Genomic DNA, 18780 nt, shown 5'->3' on the forward strand with positions numbered 1-18780 from the left:
TCCTGAATGACCTCATAAAGGAAAATAAAGCCATGTTCAGAAATAGAATGTAAGATGCATATATAGATTTTACTGTTTCCTGCTGGTAAATTTGAAATGGAAATTCAATTTGAAATATCAAAACAATGGTTTACTTGAACTTTGTGAAAGCCACCAAATTCTTACTAGATGCCTAGTAAAAATAACATTTTGGTTTATGCCGCATCAATGCATCTCTTCTGTGCCTATAGATACTGAATTTCTATATGTACTCAGGTGATGTTTATGTAATAAAACCTATGAAAAACAGACCTCTCATTTGTTTACTTATGCTTACATCTTTCTTTTCCAGATGACACGAGAGCAGTATATATTAGCAACACAACAGAACAGCCTTCCAAGGACAGAACATCCTCAGTTTTACCCTGTAGGCATTTATGGATGGCGAAAGAGGTGCTTATACTTCTTTGTCCTTCTGCTGTTGGTTACCATGATTGTTAACTTAGCAATGACAATATGGATTTTGAAGGTTATGAATTTCACAGTGGTAAGTATCCCAGTGATTTTATGTATCCTGCTTCTTGATGTAATAACTTACAGTTTTAGTTTTCTTTCCTTTACCATGCTAAAAATATGGATTTGGTAGTTTTGGATTAAAAATTGTATCTCCTTTGAGTGCTACTTCAGAAATATTTTTTTAAAAATATATTCTGCAGTGAGTGGGCCTGTGCCTTATCTATTCAGATATTTTTGGTTAATCATACCTGCTGAAGATATATATGGATCTTGTTTGCCCAGCCAATAGCATCCTGGTGACTGCCCCAAAAGCATTTCTTATTTGCTTGTCACCACTTACAGCAATCAGGAGGAGTTTGCTATGTCTGTTTTGTATGGTATCTCTCAGGAAGAAACTGTTAGTTGGGCTGACTTAGGGTGACTTTTTACATTTTATGTTATTAGTTTTGTCATCATGGGTTTTTGTTTTGTTTTTGGTTGTTTTGTTGTGGTTTTTTTTGGTTTACTGACCATTTGTATTGTGTTTCACCTAGAACTTAGAGTAGCTATTTTGATAAGAGTATCTATTTTGATAAGTTACGGGTATGTGAGTATAAAAGTCATGGGCTGTTATGAGACAGCCTCCACCTGGAGTTGTCATTAGCAGCATAATATTATCAAGCCTGTACTTCAGATGGATACATGAAAGAATATCTGCATTCAGCGGAAACTGTGTTATCCACCCAGCTGTTCCCAAAGCTTTGCTTGGATAAAGGTGGTAGATGTTCTCACTAGCTGGCAATGGAGTAGTGTCTTTTTGTATATCAGAAGACAAGACAGAACACTCCACAGTTTAAAATAACAGTGCTTCTGCTAGGATCAGTGTACTCTCTCTCTCTCTCTCCATCTCTCTGGATTTTGACCTTCATAAGCCTTATTTTGACGTAGCTAGTAATACCTTTCCAATTCTTAGGGTCATAGTACATTTCTATTCTCAAGTAATTTCATGGAAATAAAAAAAACAACCAGTATTAAACATATGTCTAAAACTGTTCTGTGTCTCCTAATACTCTGTAATGCATAGCATCATCTGAGTTCATTGTCTAGTGAGGCATACTGTACCAATACATCGCTACTTCTGAGTTGCCACAAGTGGATGAATATGTTGGATTAATATTTTGACAACTGTATGACTTTTATATTCAGGCACTGAAAAGTTTGTTAGAAGTTTGGTGTTGGGTTTTTTCGTTGTTTTTGTTTGTTTGCTTGTTTTGTAGGGGAGTTGTTTGGGTTTTTGTTGTTTTTTTGGTTTTTGTTGGGGGCGGGTTGGGGGTTTGTTCGGTTTGGTTTGGTTTGGTTTTAGCATAATGTCCTCGCAAAACAAGTCATCCATATATGCTCTTGCTGTTTGTATTAGAAGTGTATTTAGTCATACCTGTTGACTTCAGTAAAATGGTCTGCTATTATTCCAGAGGAGAATTAAGCATAGAAATTTTAAAAACACAGGATTTTTCTCTGTGCAGAAGATTGCATTCTAAAAAATACTTGAAACTACTGCTTCCATACCTAGGCAATGCTTGGTTCTCCACTCAGCAAGCTACTATATCACTATCTGTTTTAAAACACTTGTAATTAAAACATACAAACTTTTTAAAACAAGATAAAAAATTATTTTAAAATTTTTTCTTTCCCACATGTCAGAGCTTTATTTGCATGTTAAAGGTTTATGGTGAATCACTAAATCCGTGTGTAAATCTAATGCGGGAAACAACAGGATTGTTTCAGCAATTCTGTTTCCTACTTATTGGATTGAAGACCTTGTGAAAAGTGTGCATCTGAAATAATTATGCAAACACGGGCTTAATAATTTCACAGAAATAGTGTTTTAAATGTCATGCACTTCATTTATAAACCGATTCTTTCATTATTATGATTCAGAAATCACAAAGCTTATGTACATCTTTAATGGTCCTGTATTTTTTATAAATACAGATAAATAGTATGTCACTGACTAGTGTGAGTTAATCTTTCACCCTCCTGTTACAGAATTAAAATTAATTTTGTATATTCACATTTACCATAGTTATATATAAAAGTAAGTGATCTGGAAAACAAAAGTGGACCATATTACTCCTCCTTCATATAAAAATATATATATATATAGCATTTGCTTGGGAACGCTGTTTATTTTGTTCATATATCCCTTAACTACCTCAGAAATGAAAATTCCTACTTAACGGTTTGTTATGAACAATCTGCAAAAAATACTGTTTCCAAGGGGCTTTGTACTTAAAAAGATTAACAGTAGAATTTTATGTGATCATACCACCACTGGATCATTCTTACTGAAATTTATATGTAGTGTATCTGTGCTGACAGAAAATTATTAGCCCTTATTCTTTTAATGGCGAAATATTTCATGCTGTTGTTTAATGAAATGTACTGCTTCAGGACTGATTTGGTTTTGTCTTCCTATGTCTATATAAATTTTGGGAATGATCTGTGGTTAAACTGTTGTGGAAAACAGAATTCATAGGCATAAAACTGTGGTTTATGACCTGAAATGGTATATCTTGAAGCACACACATTTGTTTTGCAAAGTAATTAAATGACATGATAATAGTTTTTTTTAAATATTATAAAGCTACATTTAATAGCTGTAGGCATATCATATAACCTAAAACTGAAAGAATGAAAAATGTCTGTCATTATTTTCTTCTGTTTTTATAAGCACCATTACTCTGGATCATGTTCAAATCCATTTTATTAAATATATACTGAAGAATACCAGTTTTCTTCTGCCAATTCATGGAATGGTAGTCTTCTATTTGGACGAGTTAGTATTCACATTTGTCTCTGTATGGGTACAAAAATAGGTTGCTTGAGGATTGTAACAGAAAAAGTTCAGTAAAATCTTCACGTTTATGTCCACACATGCACATTTGAGCACCAGTGGGAAATGTGAATCAAGTCTGAAAGAGTCACATTCTTAGTGACAGATATCTGACAGTAAAATAATTTAGTTTATGAACCTAAACTTCACGTGCTTAGAGAATACAATAACTTTGAAATATACATAAATTTCTTCTATGCACACATATGTATGTATAGATAGATATAAACTAAGAAATTGTATTTGCATATCTGAGCAGTGATAGGAAATCAGAAATGCAGCTGGAAACCTTCTGAAAAGCAAAACACTTTCACTATACTAGTTTAAAGAGTATCTGCACGAAAGAAGAATCTAGCCATGATAAAATAATTGTTGAAATTAAAGTGTTTTGATATTTTGACATTATTTTAAATATTTGCTGTTTTAGTATAAGCCAGTGTTGAGCTTTTTTTATAAAACAGTAGTAATTGCAGTGCTTGCAGTTGGTTGTGAAGAGCCAGGGCATGAGTTTGTCATCGCTGGCTGACAGCTGCAACAATATTAATTTGTATGAGCTGTTCACTTTCTATTTTTAACTGTACAGCTGCAGCCACTGGCCAACTGGCACAATAAAAGCCTTTCTGAGTTCAATTTATAGATTCTCCAGTTGGAAAAGTTTTCTGAATATACTGACCTTGCATGTAAAAGTCACATTCTAAATCTGAACTAGTGATCTCCTGCTATCTCCTTCTCAGAAAGGAGAAATAAGTTTTCCGTAAGGCTATTAATCTCATAGTAAGACAGGCAACTGAATTATCCTTAAGCGTGGATGTTGAATAGGTCATCAAATAAGTTATTAAAAAGGAAATATAGTTTATTTGCAATTGTGTAAAAACATAGTACAAGCAAGTTGTGCACATCTCTTTTCATCAGATTAAGTAGTATAGCTGGGAAAGGTAGTGAGACTTTTGGGTATTCAGTCTCTTCTTCTAATGTATAATGTAAGAAAGACATTTGAAAGGTAAATACAAATTACAAATAATTGCCCTGATATGATATGTATCAGACACGCAAACTGAAAGTAATTAGTATCTGTCTAGCAAAAGGAATATTAGATGGAGAAATCAGAGTCATAGTAATCATTTTTTGAAAGATATTCTCCCACTGGTAGCTTAGAGTTACTGTCCTTAAATGTCTAATCGAGATCTGTTACCTCACTGTTCAATCATCTGTTTAGAAAAAATATGTATGAAAGCATATAAGAACTTCAGAACAAAGAAGTCCCTAAACATTTCTACTGGTAGTTGCATGTAGCTGTAATATACTGTACTATCCTGGATTTACGTAGAAAGCAAATGCTCAGGAGCAGGCTATATTAGAGGAAGATCTGACCTTGAACAAAATGCTCAGCAAATAACTTAGCCATGAAATAATTCTGAGGCTAAACTTGTCATTGGAATAAACCTCTCCATTGTTTTATGTACATCAAGTGGATCTACTCTGTCTTGAGTGGTAAGGATAAAATAATTTGACAGCCTCTATGGTATATTGTTCCCTAATGGAACCATCAAAATATCTGAATCATATGCTTTAACTTCAGACTTCATCTATTATATTAAGTTATTTCCTGAAAAATAAACAACTGCTGTCTTCAAGAGTGAACTCAACATTCCTCTTTTTTTTTTTAAGCCTGATCTTTAAAGGAGACATGGAAAACATCTTGGAAAAATCAAGCTGTGAACTAAAATCTCTGGTTTTTGTCAATATCAAAATAATAGATTTAGGAGATGTGAATTTTTTGGAACATTTATAATTTCCTTTCCTTGTACTAACCTTGCCATGGTCCACTAGTTTCCCATGGAAATGTCTCTCACCTTCCCTGAGGATGTAAATACCTCTCACTTATTCTAGGTTGCATGTGTCTAATGAAGTGCAAAGCTGTTAGTTACTTTTCGTGTCTATACAATTAGTGTAATAGGTGTTTCAAGAAGGATGGGACACTCAAGTCATAACTTAGTGACATAACCATAGGGTAAAGTATGGTTATGTTGTGTATTTGTAACATCCTGGTTATTTCACTTATGTAATATATAAGAATTTTAATGGATAGCAAGGAAAGAAATCTTTTTTACTGTGCCTATGTTCTTAGTGTCATGTATTTGAATGGTCTATGGCATAGGTAATTAGCTTACTTTTTTCTTTAAAGATATAATCAGTTGAACATCATTCTCTAAATAGAGCTATAGTTTTGTATAATTTATTCTTCATATAGCTGTTAACAAATAAAGTATATTGACAGTCTGTCAATCAGATTACTTCCTCTGTAAAAGAGATCTACTTTTTTGTCACTAAACAAATACCAGTGTATTTCTCTTACTACTGCAAAGTGACATTTTGAAGGGACATGGAGCAATAGAAACTTAAGTCCCCCTCTTTGTGTGAGAAGCATATAATATCAGTGAATTTTCTAGTATGTACATTATTGATATTGAAACTGGCATTTACTTAATATTACATTATTCTGTTGCTTATTACGTTATTACATTGCATTGAAGTTTGGAGTTTACTAAAGCTGATAAAACTGTGATGGTAGGAAAAATGCAAATGTGAACCCCTTTAGTTCTTAGGATGTCTTTTGGGGTTGGTGTGCCTCAACCATGTATCTTCGGAAGTATCAGCACCAAATTGTTTTACTGGTTTTGATTGTACATCTGGTCTTTTATATCTCCATATTCTGCTTTCCCATTAGCAATCGGTGTATGAAAAGACTTATTTTGTTACCCCTCTAAGAATGCAGTAGCCCAATTCAGGTATTTTCTTTTGCTGTAATTACTTGCAGTGTTTTAATCAGTTTTGACTCCTGTCATGGCACAGTATTTTCTGTATTGATACATGTTAAACTCCTCTTGCCAGTAGTACCATGACATTTACTTTTAAGATCAGGAATGAGACAACTTATTATCTAAGATGAGACAGTTATTTCTCAAGGGAACTTGAACTTCAATTTAGCTTTAAACACAAGCAGAGCATAAACAGCAGTTTGAATTTCCTGACTAGAATTCACATGCTTGACACTCACAATAGAACACACTCTGGTTGCTGGCTGCCTGGCTCCAGCTTCATGTTGTTTGGACAGCAGGTAATTTGCAAGATGCTTGAATGTCTGCCCAAAGATACACATGACAACTAAGCATGGTATCTTTTTTATGTGACAGCATATATAGTAATGCAGATATATGCAACAATTAGCTCCTCTCTGTTTGCATCTTTATAGATTGTCCCTATATTAATTTAGGAATTTGACTTTTAGAGTTAGAATCTTTTAGATATGCAAAAATCTAAATCTGAATGATTGTATTTTGTGAATGTTACTAACAGAGACCAATAAACACAAGTATATTTTCTTGGGTTTTGGTTACTCTGCAAGAATGAGGAAATCTTTCAAATATTTGATTTTCTGTGTTGTTGGGTTACACAAACATAGACACACTTCTGATCCTAATATCCAGTATGGAAAAAATACTTATCACTTCTTTAGAAGTACAGTTTTTCCATTAAAGCTATAATTTTATACTTCAGGTTTTAGTGGCACAGACTAAAACAGCTGTGTTAAATGCTTTTATCTAGACTTCTAGCAAACTGTCTTGGCATACTGTAGAATTAAAATACAAATTGTTTGCAAAACTATACTGTAATACTCATCCATTTTTCAACAAGCATGTCAGTGATATGAGCTCTCAGGTTTCTAAGATTCCTCGACCACCCAGATCTCTTTATTTGATGTTCAAAATAGTATATGTTCTGTTATCAGCTTGGTTCTGCTGATCTATGCAATAAAGAACTGAAAAAAAAAAAGCTGTTTTCCATTTCTTAGGTACTTTTGCTTGAGACATGTCCAATTTGTAGCAGATTGGTATTTGAAATTTATGAAGTTGTGTAATAGCTGTAGTTATCTCTACTCAAAAATAATTTGGTTTTTTTATGGCAAACAGACAATTTCTTTCATTTTACCAAGGCAGCAGTTTGTTATTAGGTTTTGAATAAATATTATTATGATTTAATAGTAACACTTGCTGGATATGTAACAAATATGTTCTGTCATATATGCAAATTTCATTTATTTCAATGGCAATTTTAAACTGTAAATTATTTCATTTTCAAAACTTGTTATCTTTTAACTAGATAGAAAACTATTTCCCTGCATTCCTCAATATTTTAGTTTTCAAGAACTTGATGTCCCATTTTGGGATGAATGCAAGAAAGCTTTTGTTTCCTTTTTGTTTGTTTTTTGTAGTGAGAAAGATCCAGTCCAGAGCAGGCAATATCATTAATTATTAATGAATAAGAGACTTAGTCAAGATATCGGAGACCAAGGTTCAAATTCATGCAGTCTCCAATATAGATCATGTCCCAGGTAAGTGTCCTACTCATAGGCTATTAGTCCTTCTGATATCTGATGTTCTTTTTTAATACATACATGACCTCTATCTTACTATCTTTTAGTGTCAAACATCAGATATCACCCTTGTGAAAAATTTCATTGAAAATTCCTATGAAATAGCTGTGTATTCCTCAAGGATATTTTCTGCTCAGATTTAGGTTTCCTTTGAAAAATGTTTAGAAAATTGTCAGCCAGCTAAAATGAGTATTAGAGAATCACACACATGTGTGCATGTGTATATGCATACACACACAGTCTTATTTATATAATGGTCTGTGTTCTCATCTCCTTTTTGCGTTGCACTGGAAAATAGAAACTTAAGCTTCGTGATTGAACCTGTCAGCTCTGTGCTCTTGCTCACAACATATCAGCAAAAGGATCTTGCTACAAGTTAATTTAGTTGTACTTTAATGTCCTGTTTGTTAATTTTCATGTAAAAGCACACATTTATGGAGTTGGAGGGTATTTTGTAAAACTTGTATCCTCTTTCATTTGGAGTGCAGTGGGTAGGAATGAACTGATTTATTCTTATTCTCTTGAGTATGTGAGATAGCTGCTGTCCTGAGTAGAAGAACTCATTTTAACTATTTCCAGTACCATTCTTCTAAATCACTTTTTATCTCATTTTGATATGTATCTCCTGTATTGTATACCTCCTTTCCTAGTACTTACAGAAAAAAAAAAAAAATCAATTTGTTGGTGCAAGTATGGTGTAGGTTTACTTGAGTACATAGTAACAGATGTGCACAATCCTAATTAATTTCTATAAATCTCTGTTATCTCCTTTTTTGTTTGTTTTCCAAAAAGGGAAAAAGTAAAATTTTGTCATGTCACAGTAGAAAGACAATCTGAAATCAAATTTCCAGTCTCCTATTTGTTACATAAATGTGTAGCAACAGTTTGCATAAATGGCCAAATCACTGTTAGACATATTTGGTTAGCTGTTTTATAGTAGTAGGTATCTAATGTAAAGGCATCTTCCTGTAAAAAGTAGGAAGGTGTTATTTAAAACAGTGCTATTTGATAGGACTTCTGAGCAAACATGAGGTGACTTGATTTGATGTGCAGGTTATGTTATTGATTCTTGGTGGCTGAATGCAGATTTTAAATAGTTAATTTTATTCCTGAGAAATATATTGATACCTTTTGGTGTTTATTGTTAAAAATTAACACTGATGAAGAAAAAGTTGAATAAAATTCATTTCTCAGTCTTCTCTTTGTTTGGCCATGAAAATTTAATGGCAGAATTCTAGTAAGGCTCCCAAAAGAAAAAGGGAATAAATACTTGGTACCCTACTTAACCTTGTAAAAATGTGATTTAATTCACTGTAGAAAAAAAAAATCTACTTATACAATAGTTCAAGCAATTTCAACCTGACCTTGTAGTGGCTTTGGAAAATTATACTGTAGTATCTAGAACTTGAATGCTTAGGGAAAACTGCTTATAGATGATGTTTACTTTATAGAGATACAGTGAGAGCATAGAAGTATTTGCCTATACAAGGTCACTGCCTGCTCATTTGTCTCATTGCTTCAGACTTGTTTTGTAAAGTGTCAGGACTGATTTAAAATCAGCTTAAGGGACACAGGTGTGCTACTTGTACCTTTATCCCATGTCAGCAGTCCAGCAGCATGTCATGGGTAGCTTGCCTCATGTTTCATAAAAGTGTGGAATCACTGCAGTAATTCTGATGTGCATTAAAACATGACTCATGCAACCTCTTGTAAGAGTTTTAACATTTGGAAAGAATGCTGAGTGTGACTATAGAAAGTACAGAAGAGGGCAACAAGAGCTTCAATTCTCATGATAGGTTAGATGGTAATTAATATATATATTTATTTTCATTTTGTGGACATTTACCTTCTATTAAATAATAATAATGTATTTCAGCTGAGTGAACAATGTTTACAAAACAGCTTATTCTTAATCATTCACTGTATAAATAGGCTGGAACAAGTATCTCAGAAATTTTTTTTCAAATATTTGCTTTCATGAAAATGAAATAACTCAGTTTCCATGATTGGCTTTTAACTGTGTTTCCTTTCCATGTGTATTCTAGCATGACCTTAGTATTTGTGGAAAGCGAGATTTTCAAGAGAATATTATACAAAAATAATTTTGAATTCTTAAAGGTTTATCCAGTAAGCCTATTTTGACACTTGCACAGTTGCACAGCCTGAATAGCAGATGTTTGAACAGAGTTGTTGATGTGCAATCATTTTTTAAGGGGAGGAGGAAGAAAAAAACATTTTGTATATTAGTATTCAAGAAAATAATCAACAGACGGTCATTACATGAAACGAAAAGAAGGCTAATGCATTAGCAGGTTTGTCTCAAATAGGGCAACTAAAGCAGACCAACTTTATTTTGGAGTTCAGCCCAAGCAGTAATGTTATTTAACAGTAATTAGAAAGATATCAAACCACTTTGACAAACTTTAGTTACTTACAGGCACCAACAGTCTGTCATTCTGTAAGAATAATGAAATGTGTCATGGTTTCTTTTTTCCCTTCTATTATTTGGATGATTTGTGTGGGTATAGTCTGTGCTTGGAATCCTGCTTCCATCTTGAAATCGGTAGTCTGTGTACAGAGCAGAATGTACTCATGTTAATCTAGCCTAAATTAGACCTTGTATATCTAGAAATTATAATAAAGGAGAAATAGGAACAGAAAATAGAATATGTAGTGATTGGTCCCAGACAGGATTAAATTATGAAATCAAATGTTTTAAGCAGGAACAATACAGGTTTTTTTTTTTGTTTTTTTTTTTTTTTTTGTTTTTTTTTTTTAATAAAAAAATGTTAATAAGGTCCTTGTGTGGCCTGCAGGAGGTGAGGAGGAAAAGTTTTAAAATCTTTACCCAGAAGATGCAGCACTGATGGGATATCTTGTTTATGTCTGACATATTTTACAATATTGCTAGATATAATCAAGGAATAAAACTCAAGACAATCCTAAAGCTTTTGATTGTAATATAAATATAGCTGCCTTTTTTTGAAAAGCATGGCCCAATAGAGCATGTCTAATGATTTGTTATTGCAAGGCACGTGGTGTATACCCTTTCTTTCATTAATATATCAGTGCCCATCATGCCAATAACATTGAGCATCAACCCTCAGAGACTCAGTGCCAATCATTTAAGTAAAACAAATTGTGCAGGGCCTTCTGTAAGATCTTGGGATTTTTGAGTCGATTTATTGCATCTTACAAAAAAAAAAAAAAAATTAGATACATATTTTACATATTTTAACCTCTCTAATAAAGAAATGTGCATTTTTGTGGTGCACAGAATTGTTTTTAATTATAGACCTTCCTTTCCTCTGACCCTGTTGAAATCCATCTAAACAGAAAAGCAATACCAAAAAATAGTATCTCACAAAAAAATTTCTAGTTACTGAATTTACTTTTCATATTATCTTCAAAACTCGGGTGTATAAAAGCAAACATATGCAAGAGGATAATAAGTTTCTGTCGACAAAACCTAATTGAAATGAGGATAAATGCAATATGAATTAATATATAGGAATTTTGATTGACTATGTCAACTTTTAATCAGTCATTTTATTTTTGTATACTGTGATGGCACAAGTAAAAAAGAGAAAAATAGTTATTTTCATAGAATGAAAATCAAAATTACCATCCTCTCCTCTGCTCAGTAGACATATTTTAATACTGAAGTTAGATGAAGGCAGATGTGTAGATAGAGAGAAAGAATATAAATAATATATATATACTTGATCATCTTCAAATTTTGCTTTTATGGCATTTCTAATAGAGATGGAGCCCTTTCTCATTTCCATCATTGTCTTCAGAAATATACAACTCATTTAAGCTAACTCTCCGGGTCTGGACATGCTACAGAGAAGTAGCAGAGGAGACAAAAATCTGTGTTAGCTCCATTGGATGAACATGCTGTCCAGAAGACACTTTGGTTTGAAAAAAAATTGTCATGTTATGTGCTAAAGCTGGTTGTTTGGTTGTTTGTTTTTTAAGTAATGATGTAAGAAAGAAAGTTTGGTATTTAAGTCAAACAAATGAAGTAGGTAAACTCTTATGAATTATGTAAAGTTCAGCTCTTTCTAGATATAACTTAAACCATTGCCAAGCCCTTTAAATTGAAGACTCTCCGTTTTCTCTAAAGAAAACCTTTCTACAGGATGCTACGGGGAAAATCCCTTTCTCATGGTCGCAAAAGGAATCAGACTCTTTTGGGGTACCTAAGCAGCATCTGCTGGACAGCAAAAAAAAAGGCCAGAGTATGGCAACACAGAGTCTGTGGCAGATATTAAAGTTTTGGGGACTATTCTTTCTACAAATGAGTCTCGAGTCACTTCTGATTTTTAACAGGAGTGTTCTGATCTTGAATTCTTAATATACTGAGGAAAAATAAATATCCTATTACAAATTATTATCTGAGCTTTGGACTAACTGTCAAAGGACAGTTACATTCGTGGTTTAAGATTTAATACAACTGCAATCTATATCTCACTGAAAGTTAACAAAGCAATTACTTTTAAGAAAATAAAATTAAATGGCAGATGAAGGCTTTTATTACTGTACAAATTAAAAAATAATTTTCGTAGTCCAAAGGGAAATATTTGTGGATTTTGGATTCATGGTGTGTGTGAATAAAATGACTTCGGATACCCTACGGTTTAGGTGAAACCTAAGTCATTTATGTAAAGCAAGAATACAACAAAACACCTGATAAGAATTTTTTATTAAATAAACTTGTAAAGGACAAACTGTGTGAAGAATTTGAAATATTCTTAAATCATTGCTTCAACATTTAATAAGCTCATAATGTACAAAAATCCCTAAATAATTTTACCTCAGGTAAGCTGTCCATATTACAGAGAAAATTTCAAAAATTCTTGTTTGATAGCTTTGTAGTTTACTGGACGTGTACTCTGTTGAAAGTCATTAGAATATTTCTAGAAACTTTTTCACACTTCAGTGTGGGTTTTTTTGTATGCTGTAATGCTCGGTATTTTCCTTATACACACAATCTAAAAAAGTCCAGTTTCAGGTTAACAGTTAATGGCTTGGTTTTCAAAAGTAGTTGTAAGTCAATCTTAATAATCTGTATGTTGTTTTAAAAACACCATCCTGCACACTTTTTCCCATTGCTCTTGCAAAAACACCCTTCTAGAGTAATTTATATGTGAAATATTTCCTTCTTGAGCATTAGGGTCCTTACAGTATTTTTTGTGTGTGATATACACAGTATGCTGGGTGGACTCTGGAAAACAACAGATGTAGGATAAACAAATACTATGTTATAAAGGGCAATGAAGAGAAGTGCTAACTCACCCAGGCTCTGAACCTTCAAAGCACGATGCTGAAAGTACTGATTCTGGTGGAATATTACAGTGTGGAAACACATCATTTCTTTGCCTGGCCAGGATAGAGAAGTTCAGTAAATTGTACAGGAAAGATATGCCTGAGTGACACCAATCTTGCAGCTTCCTTTTCATTTAGTGACAATGCAACAATTATAAGTACTAATTCCAGGGGGAGTCCAGGGAAATGAGGCAGGTAGGAGAAGGTGTCTATGAAATAGAGAAGCGGGTTGAACATCAGCTACAGAGATGGGACAGTCATTTGGCCCACACAAGGAACGTGCTGTGGTGCTTTGTCATTTGGCTGGAGAGAAGTTGTGAAAATGGGGGAAAAGAAAAACATTACTCTGGCAGCATCCTCTGTATTTAATCTGTGGAGCACTTCACCACATTGTGTGTATGCTAAAAATTTATAGATGTTTAAGAACTGGCTGGGCAAATACATAGAAGAAAAGTGTACCAAAGACTACCAAAGAATGAGTCAAAATTGCTGAAGGGCAAGAGATTTGCCAAAAAATGCCTTTATCTGCATAATCTATTCTTATGTTTAGGTGTCTTCTGTTTACTGCTGTCAGAAATGAGATGTGAGACTAGGTTGACTTTTTTTCTCACCGAGAATGGCTGTTCTTAGGTTTTTATGAAAGCAGTGCTGAGGACTTTTTTGAATATTCAGGTAATGACATAATAATATTAACTATTTTTCCCTTTTCTCCACTTTAATATGACCCATTGTTATGTGGTTATCAGCACGAAGGTCATATGCTGATATTATTTGCATGTTAATTGAATGTAGTCATATGCTAGTGACAAGCATGAGGTCAGAAACTTGAAGAAATAACTAATTGTACATGAGTGGAACTATTCCTATAGCTAAGCTTCAGCATCTGTTGTATACATTTGAGTTCCTACAGGCTGCAAAATTAAAGTAAAACGGTGTGCAGAAAAGGCATGTATGGGAAAGGGAAGAAGAAATGGAAAGGAGAAGAAAGGACTAAGTTTATGTGGTGAAAATTATGAGATTGAAAAGTTGAAACAAATTTAAAAATGCTTTTTATGTGTTATGTAAGAGAGGTTTCTTAGCTAATATATGTAATAGATTCAGGCAGCAATGTGTTTCAAAATGAATAACAAAACATACTTTTTAGACAACTAAAATTAAAATGGTGACAGCCCTAGCAGGTATGATATACTGCAAAGAATTATTCTGGTCTTCTGAGTAAATAATGAAACATGAATGAATATCATGACTATGAAAATCGGGGGTTGATTTTTAGCACTCTTTGCAGCTGCCAGGCTGTGGATATTAATGGTTTATTACTTCAAAATGGAAGCTATTGGAAAACCCACATGAATATTTAAAAACTAGATAAAGAGATTAACATGAATATATAAATTACTGGAATTTTACAGATGAAGAAATTTACAACCCAATGGATCAGTTAAAGTATCTGTCTTTTTTGACAGCTAGTATATTTCTTTCAGTATTATAGGGATAAATGCAGGAGAGCTCAATTACAATGTAGTGACAGAGTATGTTTTGATCTGGGGAAGTTCATTTAATTCTTATGTATCTTATTTCTTTGCTTTTTCATGCTGTTTGTGTAAGAAGAGAATGGCATTTGGTGAGGTAGAATAAGTATTTTTGTTTATTAAGAGGGTTGATTTTTGAATTATTAAGTGCTTGACTTGAATATTGGTAACAAGCAGTATTAGTGGATTCCAAAAAGTACTTAATTCTTGATTGAATTTCATAGATTTTATCTCATAGATTTTATAATTTCTTCTGGTCATACACTGTCTTTAAATAAATAAACATTGTAACTAAAAAAAGCTTTTCTGATAGTAATCACCCTAATTATGGAAACAAGATTTTTTTAGTTTTGAAAAGGAAAGAAAGAGGAAATGAGAGTCAATGAAAAAAAAAAAAAAAAGGAAAAAACAAGAAATAGAAAGGAAAAAAAGATAAAATAAGACATTAAAAGCAGGACAAAACCCATAATTGTACTCCTCATTATTTCAAAGGGTCTAACATAGGACTATAACAATTTTTAGTAGCACAGTGAGGTACTCTGAAATACACCTAAAAATGGGTTCTTGAAATGGTTCTGGTGTTTTTTTAATGCAGAACTATACTTCGTAGACTCTTTTATTGTTCATTGGAAATAGACGCTTGTTTCAGCTTTCTCTGGAAGTCTGTCCTGGAGGAAATACAAGTAAAATCTTGTCACTTATGATTATCTTTCATGTCTCTAAGATAAATTCTAACACGTTTAGCAATACCTGTAATGTGTTACTTATGTGGGTGTGAGTTTTCACAGTGTTACTGTAGATGCCCTCATGTATGTGTTGCCAGGGAAGCATGAAGTACCTGGCATATTCATTTTTATATGATTTATAGTATAATATATCTTGAAATATTTAAGTATGCTAAAAGTGCTTGAAATATCTAAAAGCTATTCATTAGTTTTTCCTTTATTACTTTGCTCAGTTAATGAAAGGCTATAAATTTTATATTAATTTAGAAATGCATTTGGCCTCTAACCATTATGATCTTTCATGATGTGATGGTGACATAAAATAAATACAATTGCCAGATGCCTGAACAATTTTAGAAATATTTATTACTTACAATAAATCTGTCTCTAAACTCTATAATGCTACTATAAAAATTACAGTACCAAGACAGAAAGATCTTTAGTAAGAAGTGGTTCAAGCTGATGTAACCTCATCTAGGTGTTCCTGCTCCAGCAGGGAGATTGGACTAGATGATCTTTCAAGGTCCCTTCCAATCCCTAACATTCTGTGATTCTGTGATAATAAGGTAGAACAAAAAGGAGGAGAGTATCAGCTGAGTCTTGAAATTGAGAGATTTAAAAAGAAGGAGGAGGAAGAAAAGAGGGAGGGAAAAGAACAAAAGATCATATCTTCAATACGAATTAAGTTGACAAATTCTAGGTGTTGACCTGAGGCTTATTAGCCAGGCATAGCTATTACGGCTAAACAAGCTGGAAGGATAATAACAGGTGAGAGAAAACAAGGGTAAAAGTTGATGGATTAGCATAGAATTATTGATACTGACAGCCCTGTGTTTTCCAGGGAAACATTGGTGTGAAGTTAACAACAGATGCTGAACAATGTGGCACATCTGATTTCATGCTGCTCATAAAAGCTGACCCCTGGTATTCTGTGTGTGATCAAAAGATTTCTGAAATTTCAGTCAGCAGGAATAGTGGACATATAGGCTGATGGCTAAAATCAGGTGTGTGCCTTGGTTTTCAGCAAGTGTCTGATGTTTGTGTTTTTAAGTAAAATCTAAGGATCAGTAGAGAACACCTGCAATGCTAGTTTTTGTATTATTTTGCTGCTTTTTAACATGTTTTGTATAATCTGTAGTAATTTGTTCCTCTTTTAATTTTTCAGAGTAGAAAATATTATTGAAGTTAGTCTTACCATTGAGAATAAATTTCAACATAACAGATTGTAATGCACCGTTTAGGAAAGGATACACAGGAATAAGTTGCTAGAGTTAGCTAGAATTGCATTTATTACCCGAAACACCATTTTGTTTTAGTTGCATAAGAAAAATAATGAGTCATCTAACGATCCAATTTTCACTTAAAACTTAAATTAATGTTATCTCTGTCCAAATAGTTTACATGCTGATTTTTAACATTTAAATACTGTTACTTAACCGAACCCAGTGTGGTTTAGAATCTATTAACAGGAGTTAGCAGAGACATTTGTCTCTAGCTGCTCTCTCACCTACACTTTTGCTGATATGGAGATAGGGATTTAAGATAGTCAGCAGAAAACCTGTGTTCCTCCATGGCCTTAACTAAAACTAACATTGTTGAGATAAATTACTTGATGACATACTTATCACATATTAGACCTAGGTTCAGTATCTTATCTCTGACAACAGCAAATAGTGCATGTGTAGGAAAAAATGTAGACCAGAGCAAGTGTATAGTAGTGCTTCTCAGTGTTCTCCCATGTTACAGATTCAAGGTTTGGAGATTTTAAAGTGCTAGGTGATAATTGCCTTGTGTTGAGAGGCAGTATATGGAGTTGAGGAATAATGACAAAGGTTTAACATCATCACCCATAGTGGGATAGAAGGCAGACCAAAGCTGGCTTTAACCTCACACTTCACAAAATTTAACTTCCTTGGATTCTGAAATGTCAGGAAAAATAGAGGAGGAAAAGGGAAAATCACACCTTGAAAAATGGTGTGATTTGCATACTGGCAGACAACTCTAAGTGGGTAAAACATCCTCCAGTGTTCCTCGTTCTCACCTGCTCCTCTCTCCAGATAGTGTTTTAAGTCATTCATAAATAGGATATGAATAGCAAAGTTCATGTTTCATTGAAGGTTTCAGCTGCCTCATAAATACAACTGTAGCTTTTTTCTGTAAGGTCCATGCCACTTTTTGTGATAAGGTACAATATTACAATCAATATCAAAATGAAAATTTGGGTTTTCAAAGAGTCAAATAGTCCAAATCATTAAAGTCCAAATTCTAGCTGCATTTATCAAATTACAGGTTATGAGATTAAGGCTTTATCCATCTCAGTAAGAATCAGAATAAAAATCTTGATCAGAAAACTACTTTCCATATTTACAATTTAAAGGATAGAGGAAACAATTGCCTAAGATGCTGTGTTTCATTTCAGTTTTTCTAAAACTGTGACTGATACCTTCAAGGTAGTGTTGGTCATCCCAGACTACCATACTCATAAAAGGAGACAAACTATTAATGGCAAAGATTTTGTTTTGGACCTTCCTTGATATGAGCATTCCTGTGTAACCTCATCTAGGTGTTCCTGCTCCAACAGGGGAATTGGACTAGATGATCTTTCGAGGTCCCTTCCAATCCCTAACATTCTGTGATTCTGTGAATATGATTGGATTCAATAGCAGTATTCTAGGATAGAATGTTTGCTTTCTTATATCAATGGAATGCAAAAGTATTTTAATACTTGTGGACATATTATGAACCCTGTTATTGTTTGATTCTTTTGCCATAAACTCCAGGATGTGTTCACCTTCAGTTGATTAAAAGAGCTTGCTTTTATTTTCTGAAGTGATAGGCTTCTACACGGAGATGCCATTAATATGTCATAGAAATTGTAACTGCCTGAAAAGCTAGATAGAAAATTCTATTAACTTTCTAACAAGCTAAAAAAAAACCCTAATAAAGACATAATCTATAACAACATTTCAAATAACAAAGGATATAATTAAAAATGTAAGCAAATACAGCAATTTTCCTGAACAGTTAGTGGCAAAAAGGAACCAATGTAGTGAAGATCTGGTGCTGGACAATTTCATAGAAAGTCTCATTATTTATTATTAAAAAAAAAAAACCAAACTTTCAGAGTATTCTTAGTACTGATGTAGTAAAAAAATCTGTATGATGGTAGATACATTTGCAGTGTTGTAGAATAACTGCTTTGATCCTAGGTTTTCCTTAAAAAGGTGAGCTTTTTCATGCAATGGTCTATGGCACTCAGGACGTACATATAAAGCAGCATAGAAACAGCAAGAGTTGTCCACAAAATCATGTTTGTTGTCAATATTGTGATATTCCAGTTAACCCCATGATTTAGATGAAAATTTGGATGTGGCGGCAAACATTAGTTGTTAA

The 18780-nt window shown here is 33.3% G+C and overlaps 1 protein-coding gene across 3 annotated transcripts in view; it reads left to right on the forward strand.

The window, feature by feature from the left end:
- SGCZ (sarcoglycan zeta) overlaps positions 1-18780 on the forward strand; it is a gene marked incomplete at both ends in the record, with an annotated part of 440910 nt that overhangs the window by 237051 nt on the left and 185079 nt on the right. For all 3 annotated transcript variants that reach the window (XM_082050805.1, XM_082050807.1, XM_082050806.1), the window contains one exon: positions 332-526. In XM_082050805.1, the coding sequence (XP_081906931.1) occupies positions 332-526 (195 nt within the window). The remainder of the gene's footprint in view (positions 1-331; positions 527-18780) is intronic.

The sequence above is a fragment of the Streptopelia decaocto genome, assembly GCF_964273445.1.
Source record: "Streptopelia decaocto genome assembly, chromosome: 4".
Classification (NCBI taxonomy): Eukaryota; Metazoa; Chordata; class Aves; order Columbiformes; family Columbidae; genus Streptopelia; species Streptopelia decaocto.